Source organism: Salvelinus namaycush, chromosome 4 (genome assembly GCF_016432855.1).
Source record: "Salvelinus namaycush isolate Seneca chromosome 4, SaNama_1.0, whole genome shotgun sequence".
NCBI classification, from domain to species: Eukaryota; Metazoa; Chordata; class Actinopteri; order Salmoniformes; family Salmonidae; genus Salvelinus; species Salvelinus namaycush.
The window spans coordinates 35,102,142-35,128,330 of NC_052310.1; the positions used below are offsets into that span (position 1 = coordinate 35,102,142).

At 41.4% G+C, this 26,189-nt stretch overlaps 1 protein-coding gene across 1 annotated transcript; it reads left to right on the top strand.

Annotated features, from left to right (window-relative positions):
* The first annotated feature begins 1,378 nt into the window (after nucleotides 1-1,378).
* Nucleotides 1,379-25,065, top strand: ikzf1 (IKAROS family zinc finger 1 (Ikaros)). Its single transcript, XM_038990490.1, is given in 9 exon segments — nucleotides 1,379-1,453; nucleotides 1,455-1,671; nucleotides 6,503-6,556; nucleotides 6,760-6,882; nucleotides 18,462-18,743; nucleotides 21,098-21,265; nucleotides 21,825-21,950; nucleotides 22,818-22,952; nucleotides 23,513-25,065. Coding segments are annotated over 9 exon segments (1,875 nt in total). The 3' UTR covers nucleotides 24,208-25,065.
* The last annotated feature ends 1,124 nt before the right edge of the window (nucleotides 25,066-26,189 follow it).

Below are 26,189 nucleotides of genomic sequence, written 5' to 3' on the forward strand. Positions count from 1 at the left end.
TTTGCGCCATGACCAGCCCCAACTGCCTGTGAATGTTGTGCTACTTTTGAGATAAGGGCTGCCGTCCACTGTATACAGTTAGGGGATTTAGCTATCTAGAACATGCAGCATCTCCACAGATAACACCACTCAGAAAGGTTAGAAAAGAATGGGATAATGGGAGAAACAGTCACTTTTCTCATAGTATATTGCAGCAAAGATTCACTGTACCAGAAACTTCATTTAAGGTATAATGACTAAACATGGCAGAGAAATGAGACGATTTGTTTGAAAAAAAATAAGAGGTATATTACTCATTATTTATTGACTATTTCTATAAATATTAATCCACAAATTATATCGCTTTGAATAATTTGAGGCAATATCCCATTTGTGCATGCAATACTGTAATAGACCAATATCCTTAACAAGTTCGTTTTTTAAATATGCATTTACAAACTACTATGATTTTTCTGAAGAAAAAAAAACGAAAGTTAATGTGCCCTAAAATATGTTGGCTAAAATGCTGCTACTATGTTGGCAGAACTTTAATTCAGTGCACTAAACAAAAATGCAATTATATAGTAGTGACATGAGTAAAAAGATGGGGGGTTTGGCGAAGAGAGGCAGCACTTCTTCGTGCAATCCATCCACACTGCCCAGTCTGCCAATGGGGGGACATGCTGAGGTACTCCTAAACAAGGAAGCAGCTGATACAAATCAGTATATATACAGTATCAATGAGACAGTAGCAATGAGTCAATTGGTTGCTTGTCTTTAGGAGTCCCTTTAAAGTGTAATTAGGTGTTTAATACATTTGACTTCTCTTTCACATTTTTTCAATCGCAGAGCTGCTTGGAATAAATGATTTCAAATGAGACTTCTAGACCAGAGCATTATCCTCAGTTAGCATCACCTGATCTAGAGACGTATCTATTTTTCTCGTTTTTCAGCAAACCACTGCCACCTCAAAGGTCTCTGTCCTACTGGAAAGATGGGATAACAATGGAAAACCTTGGATGATTAAGCGCACAGGCCTACTAGCCTACATTTCTATAATGTCACTGAATTATTCATGATTCAATAATGAAATGTGTTCGAATGGTATGAAAGTGTAGGGGAGCATATGAGATCATATTCATTTGTTGTTACAAAAGCACATGGAAAGATGCAACTGTCCACAATGGTTGTGGTGTACCTGTCACAATATTTGTTTAAACATAATTTGAAACCAACACAGTTGTCGTTTTAATTGCGCTGTGACTCTTATAGGATGCCAGAACAGGTGACCGAAGGGGAGCTGCCCATATGCAAGTGAGGAGTCCCCATCCTTCTCTACGAAATAAATAAATAAACAATGAACCGTCCAGTCTCCTGTGCGCCTCATCCCATCTCATGCATGGCTGCCAGTAATGGTCTACTGGGTGTCAGCTTTTATTGGCACGATACAAAGCAAGTGCCAAGGGCTGCTGCCTCCACTCCCCAAGCAGACTCGACCTCTGGATAAAAGCAAGCAAAATGCCTCAGTCGAGCACAGAAACATTGAAATGTTAGGCTGGAAAGAGGAAGTACAGTGGAGAGGGGAGGGACCGAGGGCAGAGTTCCATGGGGCTGCCGCGGCGCTTCGAACTTCTGCACATGGAGCGGGGGAGAGTTGGAAGAACTTCATATTGCAAACTCAAGGAATAGCAGGTAGAGTAACTTTCACGATGCTTGTTCACTTCGAACTAATTTAAAGCGTTTATTCGTATTTCTAAATAGTAAGAAAGGGCCTTACTCTTAAAAAATGAACTATGTAGCGGATTGGAAAACATTGTCCTGAAGTCTGGTGCAGGTGCGCGAGCGTCTGAAATCCTGTGATGCGAGTATTTGTATAGTGGCGCATGTAACGGATTTGACCAAAAAGTCAAGGGCAATTGTCATGTTTAATGAATGTTATACAATTTTGATCAGCATTGTAGTTAATATCAAACGCACTTAGGAAAATAATGGAATAATGGAAAATGTTCCTCTTTTCCCATACTCCTTTTTGGAGATTGCAGGAATTGCTCGCAATTATCTTGACCATATAGAAGCATTAGGATATACTTCTTGCCATTGACGATTAAGCCTAAAATAATTATGGTTCATATTAAAACTAAAATACGTTTTTGTGGTTTGCAAGTTTTACATAGACTCCTTTCACTTTTCGTACCAGATCAACACCTGTTGCAACTGTGCGCATCCAGAATGAATATCTAATTATAACTATTTTACTTCATGTCATTCAAGCTGGAGTTCTTATTTCATAAATCCACTTCATATTATGACAAATCAAACGAAGTAGGCCTGAGTTAAAATAAACGCATAAACATTATATTAACACTCCTCAATGAAACCGCGGAAACTAATTAGCTATAACTAACTACGTAGCCTACAGTATAAAACACGTCATATGTTTCTCTGCTTTCTCAAAGTTACATGAAAAAGACACACACACACTTCGAAATTCTGTTTCAAGGTGCCCAAGACGTTCGCAATCATTGGTTCGTCTGAGCCGAATATAACATGTGTGTTGATAGTATTGGTGGGCAGGACTCAAGTAACGGTTAACATGTTGTGAAACTGACATTCAACAAAAACACCAATGGAAGATTCATTTTGAGAGAAAAATTGGGGAAACAAGTCCACAAAACTTCTCACACTTCTGTGCACTGGGACATATAATTCTACAAACTTTAACTCGTAGGTTATTATATTCCTATAACGTAGAACGATATAAATAAACAATGCAAAATCCAACTCAAGTCTAATTAATTTGGTTAAAAATAATAAGGTATATCATTGCTGCATTGTCCATTTTGTACTCACAACGCATCAAAAGCAATGTGGATATGGTTTTAACTTGATTTAATGTGTTGATAACAATATTATCAATTTTGTTAACATAGCCTCCCACTGGGCAAAAACTGACTGACGCTTTCATTTGGATTGACCTTGTCAGTCTGTCATGGAAAGAGCAGGTGTTCTTAAAAAGTACTCACTTTTTTTAGGGCAGCTAAACACTTGCATTTCAATTTGATGGTAGTAGCCTACATACTTTTTCAAAGTTGACTTTAAAAACGAATCCAAAATGAAAAACACAACAACTAGTCAAATGTACTTGCCCTCATATGAAATCAATTTAGTATATTGAAATGACTATTAGTAAATCAAGCAATGACTTGCACCCCACCCCCATAGCACAATTAGGACATTTTATGTATCTGCTTCTTCGGATTGAGGAGGGTTGAAATGCGGCAAACACATGCTTGTGGACACATCCACTTCCGTATTACTAGCAGACTGAGGAAGGGGTAAGCGAAAGAAAGACAGTTATTAAAATGATCGTCACTGAATACTAGTGTAATGAAGTGTGTCAGATGCAATTGAAGACCCTATAAGGAAACTCCTTTCGCCCCTGTAATGTAGCCATTCTAACCCTTACAATAGGTGCCCAAACATCTGCTCAGTAAGATTATCATCTTTTAATTCATGGAGACACATTTCCTTAATTGCCAATGAGAAATCGCTCTAAAATGTTAAAAGATTACTGTTTTGACTGTTCATTATATTACGTGGTATAGCGTAGTAGGGCATGGTTCCCCAAATTGTGGGTTTGGAACCACAGGTGGGTCGCTGGTAAGGCATGAGCGAGTTATGGCACAAACATTGTTTTATTTAACACCGCAATGGATGAGGTGGGACTCAGTACACAAAATGTCATATCCATTTTTTTAATCTCAGTATCAAAATATATTAATCAAACTGATAACGTTGTATTTTAGGAAAAAAAATGCCACAAAAGCCACTGTTCTTAATTTCTTGTCCAAATGAGTGATTGGTTTTTGTATGCCATATGTCAAAAGGAATTTTCTGGAGAAACAAATTAGTATTTTCAAGTACAGTCTTGAATCACACTTCTCACAGAAGCAGCATATACTAATAATAGTTTGGGAACAAAAACATTTCAGTAAGAATACTTGATATGATACATTTCTTGTTTTAGTTTTCACCAACAACAAAAACGTATGAAAAACTTAGCCTGATGTTCTATATCACCACCTAGATTGTATTGATTTTCATATATGACTGTTTTATTCATTCGTTTTAGCCCCCATGTTATTTGCATATGTTTTTTGTTGATATTCCAACATTTAAGGATGAATATGAGTTGCTAGATTATAGTTTATGTTCTAAAACCCTGTCTGTCCGTTTTTACTTCCTCCCATTATCCAAAGTGTGCTGGTGTAGTCCACTTTGGCTGTTTAACGGTTTGGCTGTTTCAGTCTCCACCCTGCTCCCTTTCATGTGTTCGCACCCTGCTCTGCACAGCCCCTCCACTCCACCCCTCCATCCATCCATCCCCCCCCCCCCCCCCCCCCCCCCCCCCCCCCACACACACACACACACACACACACACACACACACACACACACACACACACACACACACACACACACACACACACACACACACACACACACACACACACACACACACACACACACAATCCCTTGAGTTAGGACTGAGGGTGTTGTGTACCCACAGCCCTCTTCCTGTCTCTCCTCCCCTTAGTTAGTGCACTCAAACCCACTGCCATGACTCTTCCTGCCCTTTATGAGGCACTTTCAGAAAGCAGCTGTTGCCGTTAGGGCCTTGTTTTGTCATACTGGACTTTAGAAGGTGGTGTCATTCTGGAATATTGTCTGAATGAAACCATCCACAAAATATACAATATATTGAGAATCATCAACAAGGAAAAAAAACATTACAGTAAGAAATTCAACTAATTATCTTTTTTCACAAACGCCTGTGGTTTAAAATGAAACGTTACCGTGAACCTTAGACAGGGAATAAAAGTATGATGTGAAAAATGCTCCCCGTCCCCCAAAAAATGACTTGAATCTAGCATCAGCATACTAAAAGTAAGAACAGTGTCACTTCGGGTGAAAATACAACTTCCTGAATGTTCTCATGCACCTTGCTCTCCACATGCCTACACAACTCGCTTGTGGTTTAACATGGGAATGCATTTCTCACTTCTGTCAAAGTCCCCCACCAACACCATCAGTATTTCCCTTCGCACCATCTGCCCAGAGAAAAAGGGCACATGAGAATACCACCCCCTCTCGACCTCCAAACTCCAGATGCTAAAGAATGATGACGCAGGCATGGCCTCCTAGTCTTATATCGACACACACCAGCACGCAACACCCACTGCGCTTTCTGCGCCACATCTCCTGCACTAATGACCTCTGCCCTTCCCACCCCCTCGGCAACCCCCCCACCACCTCCCCCACGTGGGTCCTGGGTGTCTGTGGGTTGTGGAAGCTCAGCCTCGACTCGCCTGTCCGCTGAACATTGTGCGTTGCGACAGCGGCGGGGGCTGCTTGGTGGCTTCCCACTATTTGTTCCAAATGTGTGGAGCCATCTGTCAGTAAAACAGGAAGGCCTAGGTTCCCCTTCTCCCTTGGGCTTGCTTCGCTATTTTAGGGAGCTTCACTTCTCCCTGTGTGGCTGGCTGGGCCGGGCAAGCGGCTCCACCAAGGGCCTTCTTGAAGTGGCGGTGCCGAGGCTGAGGCTGTTGTGCCCATCTGCTGCAGGCTTGAGGGGGATGCATTATTAATGGGGCCACGCGCACTGGTGACTCCTCAGATATGCAGCAGGCTCTGGCCAGGGGATGTGCTCTTCTTCACTAAACTGCCTCCTCTTGTGCGAGAGAAACTTACTTCGGGGCCCCTCGGCCTTCCTCTATCGATCTCTCTGTCCCTGGTTCTCTCTCTCCACTTTCGCTCTCTGGCACACTCCCTGTCTGTCTTGGTTCCCTCCCCTCTCTATCTCTGTATCGCCCCCCTCTCTATCTTTCTCTGTCTCGCTCTCTCTTTCCGGGTCCCGCTCTGCATCTCTCTCGGACTGTCTGTCTCCCTCTTCCTCTCTCTCTCTTTCATCCTCTCCTCTCTCTTTGTTTCTGATTGTGGCTCCTCTCGCACATGTCTGTGCTCGGGTAGTGGCGCGCTCAGCGATGCATGCTCAGTAAATTAGAGCGAACACGAGCGACGATAAGCTTGGCACGGGCAAACAGCCGCATCCTCAGTGACCTAGGGCCAGTTAATTTTCTGCTTAATTTTGCGGCAGTCAGTTTGCATTTGTGGATGATTACGTGGCAGGAAATTAACAATAAATAACAAATGTGGTCTGAAAGCCCCTTCCCAGCACCCCTATCACCATAGCCCATCATGCGGGGCCAAGCCACTCTCCCAGACCGCCCTCTCTGTCAGACTTGTAATGAAAATGTCTGTAATTCTTTGTAATGTAATGTGGGGGACAGTGGTGTGTCTTTCGGTGTGACAAGAGTGATCTTGCCGGGGTGACGGAGTTGTACAGAGAGAGGTCACCCCTTTAGTCAGCTGTGGCTTTTTATAATGTTGTGTTTTTCCAGCCCTGCGGAGCCGTTGATTACATTTAAACACATCTACATCTCTGTGTCTCTCTATCCCATTAGAGTACCTGCACCGAATGGAGACGGAGGAGGCACAGGAGATGTCTCAGATGCCAGGTAAGAGCTTCTGTTTTCAGAACTGGTACTGTAGGAGCATGTCTGGTAGAACAGAGAAGCACAGCGTGAGTTGCACAGAGCCCAAGCTGAGTGGCACAGTCATACCACATGTAATGGATTATAGATAATTCTGGTTCTATCTTATGAGCAATAATGAACCATGTTCTGGTGACTAATGGGTTTGCTGGCGTTTCCCCATGTAGGCAGGGACAGCCCCCCTCCCAATGATGTGTCTGAGGAGAACGACGAGGCCATGCCCATCCCAGAGGACCTGTCTGCTAGCTCCAATCTGCAACACAACAACAGGGGTGACAAAGAAGGCATGGGTGAGTGACAGATCACATGAGTTTCACCGTGCTTCACCACTCCTACATCAGTAGGCCTATGAACCAGTTAAGTTGCTACACCTAGACCAGTATATCCATCAAGCCTTTACCTGTTTACCTCAAAACCTAGCCGTTTCCAGAGCACCTTCAGAAATATGTAAACCCTCAGGACAAAAGTAGTAAAAGTTGTTGCTAATAATAATGAAAATAATGATGATTTTTAAAATGATGTGGAAATACATGACGAATACATGAATAATTAACAATACATGTGTTTGTTACACCCGCCTACACTTAAAATACATTTCAGCACTTTTTGTACATAGTCCTCCCCTTTTAGGGCACCAAAGGTATTGGGACAAATTCACTTATATGTGTATTAAAGTAGTCAAAAGTTTAGTATTTGGTCCCATATTCCTAGAACGCAATGACTACATCAAGCTTTGACTCTATACATTTGTTGGATGCATTTGCTGTATTGTTTGGGTTGTGTTTCAGATCATTTTGTGCCCAATAGAAATGAATGGTAAATAATGTTTTGTGTCATTTTGGAATAACTTTTATTGTAAATAAGTATAAATATGTTTCTAAACACTTCTACATTCATGTGGATGCTACCATGATTACGGATACTCCTGAATGAATCGTGAATAATGAAAAGTAAGAAAATTACAGAGGCGTAAATATTATACCCCCCCCCCCCCAAATGCTAACCTCTCACCATTACAATAACAGGGGAGGTTAGCATTTTTGGGGGGGGTATGATATTTTTGCCTCTGTAACGTTCTCACTCTTGCCATGACAGACTGACCAGGTGAATCCTCGTAAAACCTATGATCCCTCATGTCACTTGTTAAATCCACCTTAAATCAGTGTAGATGAAGGGGATGAGACAGGTCAAAAAAAGATTTTTAAGCTTTGAGACAATTGAGATATGGATTGTGTATGTATGTCACTCAGAGGGTGAATGGGCAAGACAAAAGATTTAAGTCCCTTTGAACAGGGTATGGTAGTAGGTGCCAGGCGCACCGGTTTGAGTGTGTCAAGAACTGCAACACTGCTGGTTTTTTTTGCGCTCAACAGTTTCACTTGTGTATCAAGAATGGTCCACTACACAAAGGACATCCAGCCAACATGACACAACTGTGGGAAGCATTGGCGTCAACATGGGCCAGCATCCCTGTGGAATTGTCTTGACACCTTGTAGAGTCCATGCCCCGACAAATTGAAGCTGTTCTGAGGGCAAAAGGGGGTGCAACTCAATATTAGGAATGAGTTCTTAATGTTTTGTACACTCAGCATAAGTGAATATGTCCCAATACTTTTAGGTCTCTTAAAATGGGGACTATGTACAAAATGTGCTGTAATTTCTAAACAGTCCACCTAATATGGATTAAAATACCCCCAAAATAAAGCTGACAGACTCGACAAAAAAATCAGCACTTTAAACCTCGTAGTCATTGTATAATTTCAATTCCAACGTGCTGAAGTACAGAGCCAAAACAACAACAACATTGTCACTGTCCCAACACTTTTGGAGCTCACTGCACATATCATAAAAACACATTTCTTAGTAACATAACTATTTTGTAAGTAACATAACATGTCGTAATGGCATCCCAACAAGCGGTTGCCACATGTAACAACAATCCCTTAGATCCACTCATTACTTGCAATCTGGCACTTAACCAAACATAGTTCTTTGGAACGTGCAATCTAAAAGTTACCGATGCATTTAGGTCATTGGCAGGAAAGGTTGCACATTTCTCCGATCCGTCTCATGATGTGCAAAACCTTAAGGAATGGCTAATGTGCCCTTGATATGAGGATGTTACTAAATTAAGCCAGGGAATATCATGGACATAATATTAACATTAGTTGATGTACACGTTTATTTCAACTCGGGACATGACTGGGATGTCAGGGGACACCAGGCAGCATTTACCACATGTAGTTTTGGAATTTGAATTGTTGCTTCATGAGAACATTTGTGAAAAGCACCCCTAGTGCTGCCCTACCTGCATGCAAGGTGAACCATATCATATTCTATGCCTAAAAGTACAGTAGCTCATGCAACCAACAGCTACGGTATCTTTGTGGGATGTGTCGGTGATCCATTGTGATAACGACAATACACAGTAAGTGTTACTATAAATTGTGGTGTAAAATTAGAATGGTGTTCCTTCTGTATTAGCTCCAGATAGATGTGTGGTGTAGTGTACCATTGCACTTTGGAGGCGGCGCATGTCAAGCAACATGTCACAGCAGAGGAAACTGAAATAGGGTGTGCAAGAGTTTCCTGAGAAGAACTTGTCGTCAGTCAGTTTCAACACTCCAGGAGATAAAGACTTCAGGAGCAGAGTCAAGTTCAGAGTTCAGCACGGCACATCCCAGCGCATCGCACCACCGCACTGCTAACGCACCTGCAAACACACACACGCTTTCACTTCAACTGTCAAGCTTTTAACTCAGCTGCACGCATAAGGAACTCCAGCCCTTGCCAGCATGTCATAGTTTACGACAAGGATACCCATCGTCATGCACCAGGAATTTATTGTAACTGCCTTACCTATCATGAGGTACACATGTATCTTTATCAAGATTCACTTAGTTGATGTGAACACGTCTGTCAGCATTTGTCGCGGAGCAATCATCATAAGACATGATGAGGCTTTCACGTCCAGCAGCTGCAATTCCAAGGTTTATTCATGATCCACCAACTGATTACATTTCTGAAAGCATTACATGGACTGGCCCCTACTACTTCCTGATATTTTGGTCATAAATGCTCCTTTGGGGGGGGGGGGGGGGGGGGGGGGGGGGCTCTGTGCAAGTGTGCAGTTGAGCTAGAGATAGAAGAGTAGGCCATGGGAAACACAGGCCTATGCTGCTGTGGTTCGCCCTAGTCAGCCATGGCTTTCTCCATATATGACTGTCTTTGTGGCTGAGCCTATGATTAGTCATTTCACTTGCCAGATTTGACATATTAGGAAAAACAGCTCAAATGACTCAAATCTTCACTGATGCACAATGGAGACTATGACTTAGAGATCACAGTCAGACAGTTTAGAATTTTTACGCGCGTTTCCTAAGTGAATTAAATGATATTTGTTGATCAATTTGGGAATGTCGTTACAGACATTATTCCATAGTACTTTCAACATGTTTTTGTAAATTCACTGAGAGGTCATGAGAGGTCATCAGTGACAAAAGTTACTGTGTTGTGTTCTTTGTTGAGTTTGTTTTTTAAGGACGGGTTGAATGATTCTTCATCTCTATCTTTGGTCTTACAGTATTTTGAAGAGGTCCTGAATCAGGAGAGAGGTCAGACTAAACATAGACAATAGTGTGTGTGTTTGTTGTATGTGTCGGTCTTTGAGTGTGAGTGAGTGTACGTGTGTGTGTGTGTGTGTATGTGTTGCTCTGCACTCCCTGAAGATCTAATCACCAGTGTGAGAGGAAGTGACTGTTATATCTATGCAGTGCATCGTTGGCTCGCTGATAAACCCCAAATGCATCAGGGAGTTATTATTATCTGTCAGGATCATGTGGTACAAAGGCTATGGGCCTGAAGTGCAGATCGCACACAGTGTAACTGAGACAGGGAGGCTGAAAGTATAACGGAAGCTCGAGACCTCAAAGCCAGGTTGCTTTTTGCAGTTTTCCATTCACTTTCCAAAGCTAGCATAGGTTCGTCCTACAAAGCATCTCTAGGTTCATCCTACATTGCCCCATACAATTCAACAAGCACAACAAGTATTCCCCTTGTGTGGGGAGTACAAGACATATCATCTCACAAGTATGCTTTACAAGTTGCCTTATTGAATTAAATTGTTAAAATATATATTTGGTCATTACAGTCACACAGACAGTAAAATGACATGTCACAGTAGGTCTTTCTGGTGACACAATTTCTCTTTCGCTATGAATCATTAGAGTTATTAAGTCTTCACGACAACCGTGTTAATTTCATCTCCGAGTGCTAAGCTTTTGAGTGCTCGAAAATTCAAGGCTAGTAGAAAAGTACACTTTGTTTTTGGTGCTCCTAATCAACACTGACACACTCAAAGGAGTCATGTTCAGTGTGGCATTTCGGTGGTTTTACACGCATGTGGTTGGTTCCACAGTGAAGCAAGCACACACTGGCCTATTTTCATCAGGCAGTGAGAAAAGAAGCCCCGTTACAGGAACCTCCAACAGGCTATTTCTACTTCCACACTAGATATCTAAGCCAACACCAATGGCTTGTTATCAGTTACCTGTGTTTCCTGTGTATTCTTTTTTTATACTGAACAAAAATTGATTTTACTGAGTTACAGTTCATAAAAGGAAATCAGTCAATTGCAATAAATTCATTAGGCCCGAATCTATAGATTTCATATGACTGGGCAGGGGTGAAGCCATGGGTGGGCCTGGGAGGGCATAGGCCCACCCACTGGGGAGCCAGGCCCAGCCAATCAGATTTAGTTTTTCTCCACAAAAGGGCTTTATTACAGATACATAGTCCTCAGCACCCCCCTCCACCCCCACTCAGACGATCTCGTAGGTGAAGAAGCCGGATGTGGAGGTCCTGGGCTGGCGTGGTCACACATGGTCTGTGGCTGTGAGGCCGGTTGGACGTACTGCCAAATTCTCTAAAACGACATTGGAGGCAGTTTGAATGTTAATTTCTACCGTTAATTCTCTGGCAACAGCTCTGGTGGACATTCCTGCAGTCAGCATGCCAATTGCATGATCCCTCAAAACTTGAGACATCTGTGGCATTGTGTTGTGTGACAAAATGTTTTTATTGTCCCCAACACAAGGTGCACCTGTGTAATGATCATGCTGTTTAATCAGAATATTGATATGCCACACCTGTCAGGTGGATGGACTATCTTGGCAAAGGAGAAATAGGGATGTAAACAAATTTGTGCACAACAATTGAGAGAAATACGCTTTTTGTGCGTATAGAAAATGTCTGGGATTTTTTATTTCAGCTCATGAAACATGGGACCAACACTTTGAATTTATATTTTTGTTCAGTATAGCTTGTGAATTTAGAAATGTAGCGTCTCTTTTCTACCAATGTATCAAATCAATGAAGCTGGAGCTGTTACTAAGTAATCTCAGCAAAAAAAGAAACGTCCCTTTTCAGGACCCTTTTTGAGATAATTTGTAAAAATCCAAATAACTTCACAGATCTTCATTGTAAAGGGTTTAAACACTGTTTCCCATGCTTGTTCAATGAACCATAAACAATTAATGAACATGCACCTGTGGAATGGTCGTTAAGACACTAACAGCTTACAGACGTTAGGCAATTAAGGTCACAGTTAAGAAAACTTAGGACACTAAAGAGGCCTTTCTACTGACTCTGAAAAACACCAAAAGAAAGATGCCCAGGGATCCTTCTCATCTGCGTGAACGTGCCTTAGGCATGCTGCAAGGAGGCATGAGGACTGCAGATGTGGCTAGGGCAATAAATTGCAATGTCTGTACTGTGAGACGCCTAAGACAGCGCTACAGGGAGACAGGACTGACAGCTGATCGTCCTCGCAGTGGAAGACCACGTGTAACAACACTTGCACAGGATCGGTACATCTGAACATCACACCTGCGGGACAGGTACAGAATGGCAACAACAACTGCTCGAGTTACACCCGGACGCACACGCGGACGCACAATCCCTCCATCAGTGCTCAGACTGTCCGCAATAGGCTGAGAGAGGCTGGACTGAGGGCTTGTAGGCCTGTTGTAAGACAGGTCCTCACCAGACATCACCGGCAACAACGTCGCCTTTGGGCACACACCCACCGTCGCTGGACCAGACAGGACTGGCAAAAAATGCCCTTCACTGACGAGTTGCGGTTTTGTCTCACCAGGGGTGATAGTCGGATTCGAGCTTTTTTGTCGAAGGAATGAGCATTACACTGAGGCCTGTACTCTGGAGCGGGATCGATTTGGAGGTGGAGGGTCCATCATGGTCTGGGGCGGTGTGTCACAACATCATCGGACTGAGCTTGTTGTCATTGGCAATCTCAACGTTGTGCGTTACAGGGAAGACATCCTCCTCCCCTCATGTGGTACCCTTCCTGCAGGCTCATCCTGACATGACCCTCCAGCATGACAATGCCACCAGCCATACTGCTCCTTCTGTGCATGATTTCCTGCAAGACAGGAATGTCAGTGTTCTGCCATGGCCCGCGAAGAGCCCGGATCTCAATCCCATTGAGCACGTCTGGGACGTGTTGGCTCGGAGGGTGAGGGCTAGGGCCATTCTCCCCAGAAATGTCCGGGAACTTGCAGGTGCCTTGGTGGAAGAGTGGGGTAACATCTCACAGCAAGAACTGGCAAATCTGGTGCAGTCCATGAGGAGGAGATGCACCGCAGTACTTAATGCAGCTGGTGGCCACACCAGATACTGACTGTTACTTTTGATTTTGACCACCGCTTTGTTCAGGGACACATTATTCAATTTCTGTTAGTCTGTTCTGTTAGTCACATGTCTGTGGAACTTGTTCAGTTTATGTCTCAGTTGTTGAATCTTGTCATGCAAATATTTACACGTTAAGTTTGCTGAAAATAAACTCAGTTGACAGTAAGAGGACATTTCTTTTTTCTCTGATTTTATATGATAGCCTACAGTGTTGAAAAGTATGTGTTTAGTTCTTTAACTTCCAAGTAAAGTGAATAAGCCCAGGGTTTTGTTATGGAAAGTCTCTGGAAAGATACCTGAGCTTCGGTGCTCTACACCAACCCTCATGTTGTCGCTCTGGCCACTCTCTTACTCACTATCACATAGCTGAGGTAGACAGCACTGAACCTAGCAAGGAAGAGGGAACTACTACTGCTGTGCTGCAGCTTCTCAGAGATATACAGTATGGGGAAATTGTGACAAAATTGGGGATGGGAAGAAGGGGGGCTCCCGAGTGGCGCAGAGGCCTAAGCCACTACATTTCAGTGCTAGAGGCGTCACTACATACACCCTGGTTCAAATCCAGGCTGTATCACAACCGGCAGTGATTGGGAGTCCCATAGGATGGCATACAATTGGCCCAGCGTCGTCTGGGTTTGGATGGTGTAGGCCATCATTGTAAATAAGAATTTGTTCTTAACTGACATGCCTGGTAAAAAAAATAAAGGGTTTTTACTTTATATCATGTTTGTCACACAGTCACACATCCTGATTTACTTGTTTTGGGAAGCAAGTGTCAAATCACACAGAGAAGGACAAACAATGAGAGCAATAAAACAACTACAATTAATCTCTAAATCTGCCTCTCAATGTCAACGCCAGACATTTAAGTCAAATTAACAATAATTATAAACCTGGTAGTTTGTGTTCTCGATGCTGATTGGCTGAAACAGCATTTCAGCTGTGTGTATATCAGACAATATGACACGGGATGATGCAAAAATACTTGTTTAGTGTTCTATTTACATTGGTAACCAGTTAATAATAGCAATAAGCCACCTCAGAGTTTGTGGTACATGGTCAATATACCACGGCTAAGGGCTGTATCCAGGACACACCTGGGGTTTTTCATTCAAGGGTTTTTCTTTATTTTACTATTTTCTACATTGTAAAATAATAGTGAAGACATCAAAACTATGAAATAACACATATGAAATCATGTAGTAGCCAAAAAAGTGTTAAACAAACCAAATATATTTGAGATTTGAGATTCTTTAAAATAACCATGCTTTGCCTTGATGACAGCTTTGCATACTCTTGGCATTATCTTTACCAGCTTCATGAGGAATGCTTTTCCAACAGTCTTGAAGTAGTTCCCACATATGCTGAGCACTTGTTGGCTGCTTTTCCTACACTCTGCAGTCCAACTCATCCCAAGCCATCTCAATTGGGTTGAGGTCGGGTGATCATCTGATGCAGCACCATCACTCTCCTTCTTGGTCAAGTTGCCCTTACACAGCCTGGAGGTGTTGTTTGGGTCATTGTCCTGTTGAAAAACAAATTATAGTCTCACTAAGCGCAAACCAGACAGGATGGCATATCGCTGCATAATGCTGTGGTAGTCATGCTGGTTAAGTGTGCCTTGAATTCTAAATAAATCACCAGCAAAGCACCCCCACACCTCTTCCTCCATGCTTCACGGTGGGAACCACACATGTGGAGATCATCCGTTCACCTACTCTGCGTCTCAAAAAGACACGGCGATTGGAACCGGAAATCTCAAATCATTCAAATCAGACCAAAGGACAGATTTCCACCAGTTTAATGTCCATTGCTCGTGTTTCTTGGCCCAAGCAAGTCTCTTCTTATTATTGGTGTCCTTAAGTAGTGGTTTCTTTGCAGAAATTCGACCATAAAGGCCTGATTCACGCAGTCTCCTCTGAACAGTTGATGTTGAGATGTGTCTGTTACTTGACCTCTGTGAAGAGTTTATTTGGTCTGCAATCTGAGGTGCAGTTAACTCTAATGAACTTATTCTCTGCAGCAGAGGTAACTCTCGGTCTTCCTTTCCTGTGGCGGTCCTCATGAGAGCCAGTTTCATCATAGCACTTGATGGTTTTTGCGACTGCACATGAAGAATCTTTCAAAGTTCTTGGAATTTTCCAGATTGACTGACCTTCATGTCTTAAAGTAATGATGGGCTGTTGTTTCTCTTTGCTTATTTGAGCTGTTCTTGCCATAACATGGACTTGGTCATTTACGAAATAGGGCTATCTGCTGTATAACACCCCTACCTTGTCACAACACAACTGATTGGCTCAAACGCATTAAGAAGGAAAGAAATTCGACAAATTAACTTTTCACAAGGCACACCTGTTAATTGAAATGCATTCCAGGTGACTACCTCATGAAGCTGGTTGAAAGAATGCCAAGAGTGTACAAGGCTTTCATCAAAGCAAAGGGTGCCTACTTTGAAGAATCTCAAATATATATTTGATTTGTTTAACACTTTTTTGGTTACTGCATGATTCATTGTGTGTTATCTCATAGATTTGATGTCTTCACTATTATTCTACAATGTAGAAAACAGTAAAAATGAATTAATGAGTAGGTGTGTCCAAACTTTTGACTGGTACTGTAACTCTCTCTCACACACACACACACACACACACACACACACACACACACACACACACACACACACACACACACACACACACACACACACACACACACACACTTTAACAAAGCAAATTTTTTGTGTGTGTGTGACTACTGATCAATTAATTTATACATTCATAATTAGTAGGTTTTGTTATCGGTTTTAAAAATCTTTCTTATTTTTGTACTTATTGTATTGGATATTGTTTTCATATAAGCCCTTGGGCTTCCAACCACACCTGCACACCGTTAAATGTTTTATTACATTTTTTCTGTATTGTTGTCTATCACTTGTTTTCTTTGATGCAAATAAATAAGTGAAATCCCAAACGAGCCCCCAAATATGTTACAAGTTTTATGCATTACATTAACCGAACAACAAACCCATAGAAGGTACTAACATATTTTTCTCTCATTACTGTAATCATGTAGAAGTTGGAAAATGGTTGTATTCATGTTGTAGCCAACCACCCAGTCATCTTCACGTCTATTGTTCTGCCTGACCTGTAGGCCTAACATGTTTGGAGACATGCAGGCCTTAATTCAGCATCTGTGGTTATTGAAAATATGCTCTTCACAGTTATCATTGCCTCTCTGCTTGGGGGTGCTCTCTCTCTCTTTCTGTTCTATTTCGTGCCTTTCTGCTTTCATCTAGCTAGCTTCCTTTGTATTCTATGGGCATGTGGTTTGTGTTCTCTTCACCTCGCCTGCTCAGTGGAAAGACATGTAGGCTATGTGTCCAATTGCAAAGTGACAACAGGGCAACAGCCAAAATGGTGTAAGGCGAGGGAGGAGCATTATGCTGCCCTGGACTTACAGTATTTCAGCAGTTAGCATAATATAACAAATTCTAACATGAATTGTTCTTTGGTCAATCCACTGTCACCAATGTGATGTTTAATTTGATTATTTGAACAGTTAACATAGTACTGTATACCAAATGCTGATTTTATCCAGTATCACCAAGATGGTGGTGTTAGGTGGATAATGAAGTTGTGTTTGAGAGCAACAGAAAGTCACTGTGTTCACTCCAGTTGCCTTTCCGCTTTCACTGGATGAATCATGCGTTATGGAAGCTTGTTCCCTCCAAGTGTCAGTGAAAACAAGCGTCCTGCAAAAAGACTCAAGTTTCAGTTACACCGTTTTACAATTCCTTGTCTGTGCTTCCCTTTCTGTCACTTCTCCATAATTCTTGGTATTTTGGTTAGGCAGGCCTTGTTTCTGAAGCTTCCCCTTTTTCCGCTATAGATTCCTATAATTCATTATTTCCACTTGTTCCTCTTTGGGTGTACCAACAAGGTAGACACATGAGGAAATCAGCCACCATGAAATGCAAATGAGGTTGAGGGGTTTGCAAGGTTTCAAATGTTTACTCCCTCCCATATTTAATCAGGCACTTGTCGTCACATTTCCTTTTACACTCGCTCCTTTAAAACGTGTGCTTATTGAGACGATAAATGTTGATTAAAATGATTTCCATGCCATAGTCTGGTTACAAAGCCATTGAAAAAAATGACAACAGTTATGCAAACCCGGCGCCAGGATGAAGTGACTATGGGGGCAGTTGAAATCGATATTAGTTCCAACGTCTAGTTTTGATATACATTTGGTTGAGTTGTCAACTAATGTGAATTCGACATGAAATCTACAAAACATTTCACCATGTCATTGGATTTAGCTTAAAAGTTGGGTGAAAAAAATACAATATTTCCTTACTTTGATGACTTAAAAGAAAATCCAATCAGTTTTCCACATTGATTCAACATCTTAACATTGATTTTTTGTTGTTGAAATGACGTGGAAACAACGTTGATTCAATCAGTTTTAGTCTGTGTTCAGATAGTGTTTTTAAGTTATCGTTTTATGTGTGTATGTGTGTGTGTGTGTATGTGCATGCGTGTTTGTGTGTGCGTTTATCATAGTTTGTTGGTCTGGTTGACACCGCTGCCATCCTTAGTTTCACACAGCTTCCTGTGTCTCTGTTTCCTGTTTATCTTGCTGTCATTTTTCACAGAAGAGTGATGATGAGAGATGCAGTATATAGTTTCCCCATCTTCATAAGCAAAAGTTTAAAACAAATATATATTATTCATCTGTTATGTTTGATCTGGAACACTGATCACAAGAACCTACTGCATGAGTTCAGCAAATTTGTTTCAAAGTTTTGTCCTAGTGTACTCAGCCAATAAAGTTGAATTGAGGATTGCTGCACAGAAAGTGCTGATTTAAATGCTCTCACGCCGCAATTAACTATTCCTATCAGTAAGTTAATTGGAGGTGAGGCATGCTCTCACAGGTGTTCATAGACCTCATAGACTAAAACAACCAGTCAAGTAGAGGGAGACATAGACACATGCCCTTAAACTAAAAAGTCACATATTGTCCCATAGAAAGTCAAAGATTTACATCTAGTCAAATAGTAATATAGTAATGTACTTATATTTCTACACAGTTAGGTAGGCTATAGCCCCCCAGAAACATGTTCCTATTCTAAACAGTGGCCCACTGCCCTCTTTTCCAGCCTGTAACATTAAAGTTGAGGCTCGCAGTGACGAGGAGAATGGGCTCGCCATTGACATGATGATGAATGGCGAGGAGGAGGAGGAGTGTGCGGAAGACTTGCGCGTGCTCGATGCCTCGGGGGCCAAAGTGAACGGCTCCCATGCAGGCGGCCCCGACAGCAAGGGCCCCTACTCCTCGGCTGGGGGTATCCGCCTGCCCAACGGGAAGCTCAAGTGTGATATCTGTGGGATAGTTTGCATTGGCCCCAATGTGCTGATGGTGCACAAGCGAAGCCACACTGGTAAGCCATCCGCGATACTCATCGCCCTTACTTTGCACCCACGCTCACTGGTAGCCTTACAGAGAGATTATGTGTATGTGGGGTAGAGAAGAGGAGATGGATTCTGTCAGTGTCTTTATCTTTACTTGAGACACTGAGAGCAGTAGACAGAGCACTGTTAGGGTTAGACTGTGTTCTTATATCTTGTTCCAAAGTTGCCTACAGAGCATGAGTTATAGGCTTCAACACAAGTAATTGGAGTTTCACACTATTTTAGAGTCCGCCATTTACTTGGAAATCTAAAATGGTAATTACATGCTTATCACCCAATAAATATGTTTTTGAATATTTGACCACTAAGTACCACTAAGTAGGCTACCATGCTAACGTGCTAGGCATCCACCGATTGTGTTTAATTCAATGAGATAAGCACCAGGAGCTGCTAACTGTTACCATGCCATTTCTTCGTAATTGAGGTGCAATGAAGCAGTTGAATACTTGTTTTGTAAAAGTAATTAATTAAACAATTGGAGCTATTTGATGATGGCAGAGCTTAACGTGAGTAGATAATGTGTTATTAAACATTCTGTTGAGTTTTTTATGTGGATAATATATAGCTTTCATTGGTTTGGATTAGTTTCAGAGGCATATTTTCCCATAGTTACTGTGCTATAGTCATTATATTGGTCTATAATGCTGTAAAGGGATGTTTTAGACTGAAATATAGTCAAGTATGTCATCTGTCATTTGTAGTATCTACACTATATTCTGTATGGGTGACTGAGGAAGCCACGATACAATTATCATTCTCTGAGTGTTCTTTTAAATTATCACGTGAGAGAAGTGGCTCGTGATCTATTTGTTGTGTGATAAGATTGAAAAAGTATGATGAATATAATCCCTAAACATGCCCTTATATCACAGTTGAAAAACAGGATATCTGCAGCAATTAAATGGAATCTCCACAAAATGGCAATTATCTGAGTATTACAAGTTTTTCAAAATTCAGAATTGATATTCTATTGTAATGAACCCAAACCAGTGGCGGGGAACATTTTTCAAAAAGGCACTTAACTGTCAAGCTTTAGAAACTAATGAAACCCAAAATGGAAGAAAGGAACACTAGACTAATGTAAATGCAAAATAACATATAATAAAATATATAATGAAGTGCCTCCTATTTAAATAGAAAATATTCTGTGGTGTCTCTGCTCCTGAAATGCATTTTTAATGAGTTTCCTTTTTTCTATCTTTTTGCTGCTTCACTGGTAACTCTTATTTTATGGGGCCTTTTGAGAGAAAAAAAGCCATATTAAAACCTTCTCACAGAATGCCACAACACTCAGAGAGGCTAGATATTGGTTTATTCCAGAACCACTGATCAGGAAGACTGGCTCTCAACACAAAGTGTTTCCTTCACTTTATTCAAATGAGCTTGAATTTGCATTGTGATGGGCTGCTCTTATTTTAGAGACGAAGAAGAGAAGAAAAAAAAAAAGAGATTTTCTGATCAAATTGACCCAGGCACTGGTGCATTACGGAACTGGCAGCCTGAGTCTGAAAGGCTCTTGTTCGATCAGAGCGCCATTCGGCTCCGAGGTTCAGGGCCAGGGAGTGCATGGAGAAATGGAGTGTCACTCCGCTCTCAAACCCTCCTAGTCTGGTTGATTGGGCTGTGCTCAGAGTTCCTCCATCATTCACTGTGTTCTAGTGCTTGGGAGTCTTGTAGTACAGTGACCCCACATTCACATCCACAGTGGTGCTATTGGTGGAGATGGTTTAGTTCTTGCATCCAGATAGCAAAATTCAGACAATGGCTTTATACCTGGCCCATTATTCTCTGAAGAGAGGCTGTTCTCGTTGAGCCGAGCCGACATTGTTGCGGCTCAAAGCAAAATGACAAACTCAGAATGGTTTATAAACCGATACAAATTACAAAATCGGTCTATCTCATACTGTACGATGACAAAAGAGAAAGCACGTTCATACATTCCCCACACACTGTCAACACTTTGCATTAACCCTCGATTATATAAAAGGTAGAATTCCATTCATATAGGCCTACTCTTACAAATAAAATACTAATCTACTGTAATGTACATTATTGTCATTTTGTGTCTGAGCTCATAAAACAAGATTTTGCTGAAAATATTCCTATTTTCTACATGATAATATTTACATACCTCACAAAGACACCTACACTGCAGTCATGTATTTGTGAGATTACAAAAGTGTGCTTGTTAGCGAAAAATAGGCAAACACTAATTTGCAATGAGCCAATGACATTTAAAGTGTTGATACATACTGTAGATGAGTGGCAGCTGCTCCTGTGTGCTGGCCCTAACAACCTGCTGTGGGGTGTTTCTTGTCCTCAGGAGAGCGTCCATTCCAGTGCACCCAGTGTGGCGCTTCCTTCACCCAGAAAGGCAACCTGCTACGTCACATCAAGCTCCACTCGGGAGAGAAGCCCTTCAAGTGTCACCTGTGCAACTATGCCTGTCGCAGGAGAGACGCCCTCAGCGGTCACCTGCGTACCCACTCTGGTGAGTTAGGAGGATAGGATTAGTGGTCAGTGTGTTGTGGACATTAGGGCATACAACATTTTAAAAGGATTTGAAACGGAAAATCTCAAAAATGGACCATGTAGTCCATGAAGTCCCTCCCTGTTTCAGTCCAATTTCCTAATCAACTTTCCAGGTGGTGGTACTTACCCAGTGGAATTGTGAGGGAACACCTGCCCTGTACTCTGTGGTCTTAGTGTGGAGCTGGGCACACACTGGTTGAATCAACATTGTTTTCACGTCATTTCAATGAAATTAAGTTGAATCAAGGAGGAATAGACGTTGAATTGACGTCTTTGCCCAGTGGGATATCTGTCATCTGCAAAGAAATTATTATAAAACCATTACATTTATTATGTCAATGAAACATGGGACTGGGTCTTTTGGAGAATGAAAAAGAATGCCATTGTTATAACTCAAAATACAACATATACATACATGTACACCACTCACAATATGGAGAGTACAATGGACATCTCACATACTTGAAAATTGCACTCAATTAAAAGCTGTCAATACTCACTGCTGTCACTTCTTGCAGTTGGAAAACCCCACAAGTGTGCCTACTGTGGGCGGAGCTACAAGCAGCGTAGCTCTCTGGAGGAACACAAGGAGCGGTGTCACAACTACCTCCAGTGCATGGGGCTGCAGAACAGCATCTATACAGGTTAGTTGGTGTCAGTCTCTCACCTCCACCCACACTGTTGACCTACTTTGAACTTGGCTACTCGTCACCACTCAGGACTCTCTCTGGTAGCAACATTAATGCACCAACAATGTTGAAATTGCAACAATACTTCAACAGGTCAGACTCGATTTTAATGACATTTATCTGCAGAATAAATGTTTCTCTTCAGATGCAAGGCTTCCATAATATATTGGAGTGCTCATATCCAGTTATTCTAAAGGGGAAAACACTTTATTCAGTAAGGAAATGTGGTAAAAAAGTGGCAGCTTATTTTCTTGGATGGCGGACAGGTCTTCAAGTTTTACTACTTCATTCTGTGAATCCATGAACCATAAATAAGAGCGTGTCATTTTTTCCTGTAATCTTTTCAGTTCATGTTTTGTTAAAAATGTATTGACAGTTCTGCTAAAATCTTATAATAATTTTCTGAATGTGGAACATGGCTTAAAGTGAAATAAATATAGTAAGATAATGTAGCTTTTGCTCACATAAAAATACCTCTTCATACAAAGGAAATATCCATTGTGGGCGGATGTACATGTAGCCTACTGAACTGACAACCTTAGGAAGTGGGGCAAGAGTGCAGAGGTTAAGAAGAGGAAATTAGAAGAGGAAATTATGAGAAGGGTTGATCACTCTGCTTTGCTTAGTCAGTAAGGCCAATGTATACCAACTGCAGCACGTCTGTCAATAAAGGCCTCCTCATCATTGTGCCATGTATCTACAGTCAGGGAGGGATGCTTCAGCAAATTGTAGAAAGATCCTGTTGTACAGTAATTCTACTTTTTATCAGGTCAGATTTGACTACTTTGATTCTGAAACCTACTTTTCTGTCTTGCTTTCCAGTAGTAAAGGAAGAAAGCAACCAGAATGAGCAGAGGGAAGACTTAAGCCAGATGGGATCTAAGAGAGCCTTGGTGCTAGACAGACTAGCTAATAACGTAGCCAAACGTAAGAGCACTATGCCACAGAAGTTTGTAGGTAAGGGATAAAGTCTTCTACCTTCGCATACCAACAAACATGTAAAGCACAGGACTTAGGTTCCAATTGTCAGAATTGTGTATTTCAGTTCGATGCATTCTGATTTGCTTCCTTTGCGCTGCAGAATAAGCTATTTTTTAAAAACAGCGCATATTCAGCAGTGCCTGGAATCTGCATATCATTATAACAATGTTTGAGCTTTATTTAAGTTGAGCAAAGAGAATATTTTCATTGATTTCAACTTGAGCCTTACCCTTGGTGTATTATACATTTATCTGAAGATTACCCTTTCTTAAATTAACAATGAAAATATATTTACAAAACATGTCAGAAATTACAACTAAAACTAAGTAATCAGCCATGAGAAAAATTGCAAAGAATGGAATATTCTAAATAAGTAGAATCACTTTTCAATATGTCAAACGGGACCAATAAATTGACCACTAGAACCACAATTAAACATACGTCTTTGTAATGTTTGATATCAGGAAACTGAGTTTTTAAAATTTGAATTGCAGTCTAACATTGGTATTCATCTGTTTTCTCTTTCTAACCCTCAGGTGAGAAACGCCTCTCCGACATCTCCTTCGAGGGTGGCCCGGGAGAACTGATGCAGCCTCATGTCATCGACCAGGCCATCAACAGTGCCATCAACTACCTGGGTGCCGAGTCACTCCGACCGCTCATCCAGACCTCCCCAACCTCCTCTGACATGGGGGTCATGGGCTCCATGTACCCCCTCCACAAGCCCCCTGCAGAGGGCCACGGTCTGTCAGCCAAGGACAGTGCAGCCGAAAATCTTCTGTTGCTCGCGAAGTCCAAGTCAGCCTCCAGCGAGAAGGACGGCTCCCCCAGCCACAGTGGCCAGGATTCCACCGACACGGAGAGCAACAATGAAGAGAGGACAGGTGTCGGGGCCTCGGGCCTCATCTACCTGACCAACCACATCACGTCCGGGGTACGTAATGGCGTGCTGCCCCTTGGGAAGGAGGAGCAGCAGCGGCAGTACGAGGCCATGCGGGCCAGTATCGAGATTGCCTCGGAGGGGTTCAAGGTGCTGAGTGGAGAGGGGGAGCAGGTGAGGGCATATCGCTGTGAACACTGCCGCATCCTCTTCCTAGACCATGTGATGTACACCATCCACATGGGCTGCCATGGCTTCCGAGACCCCTTCGAGTGCAACCTCTGTGGCCACCGCAGTCAGGACCGTTACGAGTTCTCGTCACACATGACCCGGGGGGAGCATCGCTACTGAGTTGCCAACTGAACACACACTTACTCATGAACATACACATGTAGTGAACACACACACACACGATTTTTATACATTGTCAAGAAATTGCATGTTGAAGAACAAGTCTAATTAATGTGTATTTCACATGTTCAGGAGGAAAAATAAACTATTCCTCGATCTGCTTTTTAAGAAAACAAAAAGGTGTTCAAATAACTGAACAAACAACTTAAAAAATGATTGTGCCTCAGCAGTAAGTATCATGCGTCACATACTGTATAGTTTGAAGTCATTGATCTACCCTTTGATGTCTGTGTACATTAAATACATGTCTGTTTTCTGATAGCCTACCTGGACAGGAATATCTGTATATTTTATTCTAAAGAATACAATCATGCAAGAAATGTGTCTTTTAAATGGCAAGGTATTGCTTGACATTTAAGTTATAACTTTACAATGTTATTCTTCACTATAATAACCTATTTGAATCCCACCCAAGGAAATTTAGCTCCTTATTTTACTTAAATGTAACAGTTTATTTTAAACTTCTTTTTTTTATTTTATATGAACTTTTTATATATTATTTATGCTGTGTACACATGCATGTGTTTCTTTTGGTAATTTATTACAGTTGGTGTTAGGGTTTCCTGTTTGATTCGTTTAGTTCAAACATTCCCTACCATTAATCAAATGTGATACATTAATTTGAGTTGAATAAATGACCGAACCATGTGTTTTTACTGAAAGATGTTTGTTTGATATCAAGTACGGATGGGATTCGGTTTTGTCCCAGCTTTTTACCTCAGTGGCAAAGAAAATGTTACTCTCAATTTGGACTAAACTTTTAAAAAGTCTTTTCACTCATATATCATGCTTGCAAAAATATCAATAAAGGATATTTTACATACACAAAAATAACACTGATATGTTATTCTTTCATAGTAAGCGTCACCAGGATTACATTATATACCTGTTCAAATATTTTCAAGGATACTTCAAAAGAAGGTTGCACTGTATTTTCCTACTGGAGGAAATGGACAACGTGTCACACTATTCCATTTCTACCCCTGGATATTTGAATGACAATCCATAGTAGTTATTCAAAGCAATTCATAAATCATTAGGTTGCAACATCTGGCACATTAGACTTTTAATGTAAATGATCTAACAATATCCCATGGAATAGATAACAGTGTTTGCGCTGTACATTTCAGCCATTGAGAATATAGCCTAGGCAAAGCTACAAGTATAGTACATGACCCGAAACATGAGTGAGCAACCTTCTCAATTCTTTCATTACCAAACCATGCTGCCATGATAACCAAATGCCTAAATAAATTGATAGAAATACAGAAATGTAATTGCGCTTTCTCGAACTTTCCTAAATCGTTAAGTCCACAATACGCCAGTCATTCAAAATGTAGCTGCTAATGGTCAAGGAAAAACTGAGTGAATGATTGACATGTATATTCCTGGTAAATATTTATATATATTTTTTATGTAAAAACATTGTTGCCAATTTAATTCATGATGAATAAATGAATACTTTGTGTATTTAAAGTGCACATTAGACACTTTACATGGTTTTTAACTCCAATATGGGTTTGCTAAAGTGTCCTTACTATCAAATTCAGGCAACTAAGCATTTGCATATGTGCCAAACCTACCTGCTATTTTCAGAAAGGAATATTAGGGTAGTTTAGAGATTGAAATATAAAAGTATTAATGATATAATGAAACCCCATGATCACCAAGCAGTGGTACACCAAGGCTTAAAGGACAGAGAAGTTGATTAAGCAATTCACTATAGTTTAAAAGATCTAGCAATAGGGCAGTAGGGCTCAAATAATTCAGGTAAAGAACCGCAGGGCTGGGCACTGAACACCAGACAGCAGAAGTCCAGACCAAGTGTGTAATTATTAGTCCAAACCGTTAGAAATTCAGGACGGTCCCTCCCTGTTCCGCTTTGTTTGCTTACGTTTGGATGTGTTTGGTCCCGAGTGAAT